The following is a 2,825-nucleotide window of genomic DNA, read 5'->3' on the forward strand; positions in this document are numbered from 1 at the left end:
CCCCCCCCCCCCGGCCCCTACCAGGCTGTTGAGGTCGTTATGATTCCGCATGAACGGGTAGAAGGCCCCCAGCTGGGTCCAGCGCACACACAGCTCCTCCGAGGTGTTGCCCAGGAAGCCACAGACGTCGGCCCCGACCAGCGGCACCCCCAGCAGGTTGAACAGCAGGATTTCTGGGAGGGCAGAGCCAGACTTGTGAAGTGACCTTATTTGGAACGAGGGTCTTTGCAGATACAATTCAGTTGAGGTCACTGGAGGCGGTCCTGACCCAGTCTGCCTGGTGACCGAGTAAGAAAAAGCCCAGACCGTGACAAGAGACACGGGGGAGAAGGCCGAGCAAAGACGGAGGTGGAGACGGGAGGGATGGCCCCACACTAAGGACACCGAGGACTGCTGGCCACCCCCAGAAGCCGGGAGACTCGAGGAAGGGTGCCCCCTCCGACACCGCGAGTCCGACCACAAGCCTCCAGGGCTGGGAGAGCACACGCTTCTGTTGCCGTCAGCACCCAGTGTGAGCTGGTACTGGGAAGGAGGCCAGGGAGCCCCTTGAGCCGCTGAAGGGTCAGGTGGCTCCAGGTTGATCAGTTTGGGCCCACCCCACCACGGCTCAGCAGGACCAGCCTGGGCTGGGCCCTCCCTCTCCCTCAGTGTCTCCTCAGGGACCACCAGCCCATGGGCAGGTCCCGACCCAGCTGTGGGGGACCCTTGCCTGGCTTGCAGCAGGTCCCGAGACCTGCATGACCTCTGCCACGGGACGATCAGTACACGCCAGAACCATAGCCCAAGACTCGGGTGGGCGCGGAGCTGGGAACCTGCCTCCTGAGGGGCCTCCTAAAACCGGCCTGCAGGGGCCTGGGCCCTGGCGGGCCGCGCCTGCCCCAAGGTGAGATCAGAGCTGGTGGCATATGGAAGGAGGAACGGCTTCTCCCCGTGGCCCGGGGGTCCGCAGATGCATCGGGCACAGCAGCAGGCCCGCCGCTACCGGAAGGCTTCCAGCCCGGGGGCTTGGTGGGGGCTCTTCTCAGCTGCCGTGTGCTGACCCGGGGAGTCGGCCCGGCCCCTCCCCCCGAGCTCCCGAGCCACGTCTGTGCCTAGCACGTGTCAGCAGCATGGGCGCTCTTGAGAGCTGAAGGCCAGGTCCTCTCTGCAGGTGGGGTGGGCGGTGCCTGCGGGCTGGGCTCAGGGTGCGGTCACCAGAAGGGACATCACGAGCGGACAGAATCTGACTGCCCTGCAGCAGCGGCCGGGCGAATCAGAGATGGGGATGCTTGGAAACGCCATCACTGCCCCCAGAGTGGCACAGCGCCACAGGCGAGCTGACCCACACGAGTGAGCCCCCCGCACAGGTGCCCAGGGGCCCGCGGGCCTCTCGCCCCACATGAGTCAGCAGCGTCTCTGGGCTGAGGCTGGCGCGCGGTGCCGGGCCCACGCTGCCCGCTGAGCCGCTGCTCCTGACGGGTGCTCTCACCTGGCACGGAGTATGAGAGCTGCTCCCAGCTGCTCCACACATCCCCCGTCCAGTGGCCGGCGTATCGGCCGTGGCCGGCGAAGGTTGAGCGGGAGATCACAAAGGGCCGCGTCCCCCGAGCCTTCACGAGGGCCCTGGGCAGAGCAGGGAGACAGGGCTGCCCCGGAGCCCCGAGTGGCCCGGCGCCTCGCCTGGCGGTGCAGCAGGGAGGCAGAGCGGGGAGCGAGGAGCCCTATAGGCCAAGGCCGGTGGGGGGGGGGGGTCTGCCCGAGCCACCAGGCCGTCCTGCAAGGTGAGCGTGTCACAGGGAGGACAGGTGTCCCTGCAGGCTCCCTCTGGGTCTCTGTGCAGTCGCCCCCGGCCCCTCCCCAAGGCGCCGGGCAGCCAGCGCACGGCCCCCACCTGTGCGAGGCAAAGGCTTCCGTCAGGCCGTATAGGTTGTGCAGGTTGTAGTGTGTGGAGAGGAACTGGCGGCTGGAGGTACAGATGGTGGCGGCCTGCAGGGTCCCACCCACCACCCCTGGAACAGAAGGAGGCTGTCTCCATCTGTGGAGTCCCCGCCTGGCCGGCGGGTGCCCCCCCACATCCCAGGAGCCCCCTTGGAACTTCGAGTGTCTACTTTTCCAAGGAGAGGGACAAGGTGGATGCTGAGACCGGCCTTTGCAGACCACGGACTTCACGTCCACCTGCTCTTGACCCATCTCAAGTCTCTCCCGGTTCCTGTCCCTAAGCCCCGGATACCTTCCCTCTGAAGGGCCCCGTCCCACAGCAGGTGCCCCAGTCTGCGTCGCCTGGCTGATGTCTCCCCAACCTGAGCCTCGTCCTGGGGTTGCCCTCCCCTTCCCGGGGTGGCTGTGCCCATCAGCTCCTCAGAAAGGACAGCTGGCACATGGCGGCAGGTCGGGGAGCTCACCTGGCACGTAGGGCGGGTTCTCCAGGTCATTGTCAGGGCAGCCGTCCACAGAGCCCTTTACGAAGTTGGACGGCTCGTTCATGTCCTGCAAGAGAGGCCCTGCTGGTGGGTGCCCTGCCCTGGGCACATGCCGGGGCTGGTCCCACAGCCCCCGGGACACTCACGATCCACATGCCGTCAAAGGGCACCTGGGCGTGGAACTCAGACACCATGTCCTGCCACCAGTCCAGGGCCTCGGGGCTGGTGAAGTCGGGGAAGGCAGTGAATCCGGGCCACACCTGCAGGAAAGGCCAGAGGGCAGACCAGGCCGCCCCCAGAGCTACAGCCTCGCTCGTCTGCCTGGGAGTGGAAGGGCCACGGAGGTGAGGGTCGGCAGTGGTAGGGGCCGTAGGGGGAGACAACTGAGACCTCACTTTCAGACAAAAGCCGGGAACCGAGTCGCGG

The 2,825-nt window shown here is 66.9% G+C and overlaps 1 protein-coding gene across 4 annotated transcripts in view; it reads right to left on the bottom strand.

The window, feature by feature from the left end:
- GAA (alpha glucosidase) overlaps positions 1 to 2,825 on the bottom strand; it is a 20,245-nt gene that overhangs the window by 5,907 nt on the left and 11,513 nt on the right. For all 4 annotated transcript variants that reach the window (XM_040640079.1, XM_040640080.1, XM_040640078.1 and 1 more), the window contains exon 14: positions 22 to 173. In XM_040640079.1, coding sequence (XP_040496013.1) covers positions 22 to 173 — 152 coding nt within the window. The remainder of the gene's footprint in view (positions 1 to 21; positions 174 to 2,825) is intronic.

This window comes from Ursus maritimus, unplaced genomic scaffold, assembly GCF_017311325.1.
Source record: "Ursus maritimus isolate PB19 unplaced genomic scaffold, ASM1731132v1 scaffold_24, whole genome shotgun sequence".
Taxonomy (NCBI): domain Eukaryota; kingdom Metazoa; phylum Chordata; class Mammalia; order Carnivora; family Ursidae; genus Ursus; species Ursus maritimus.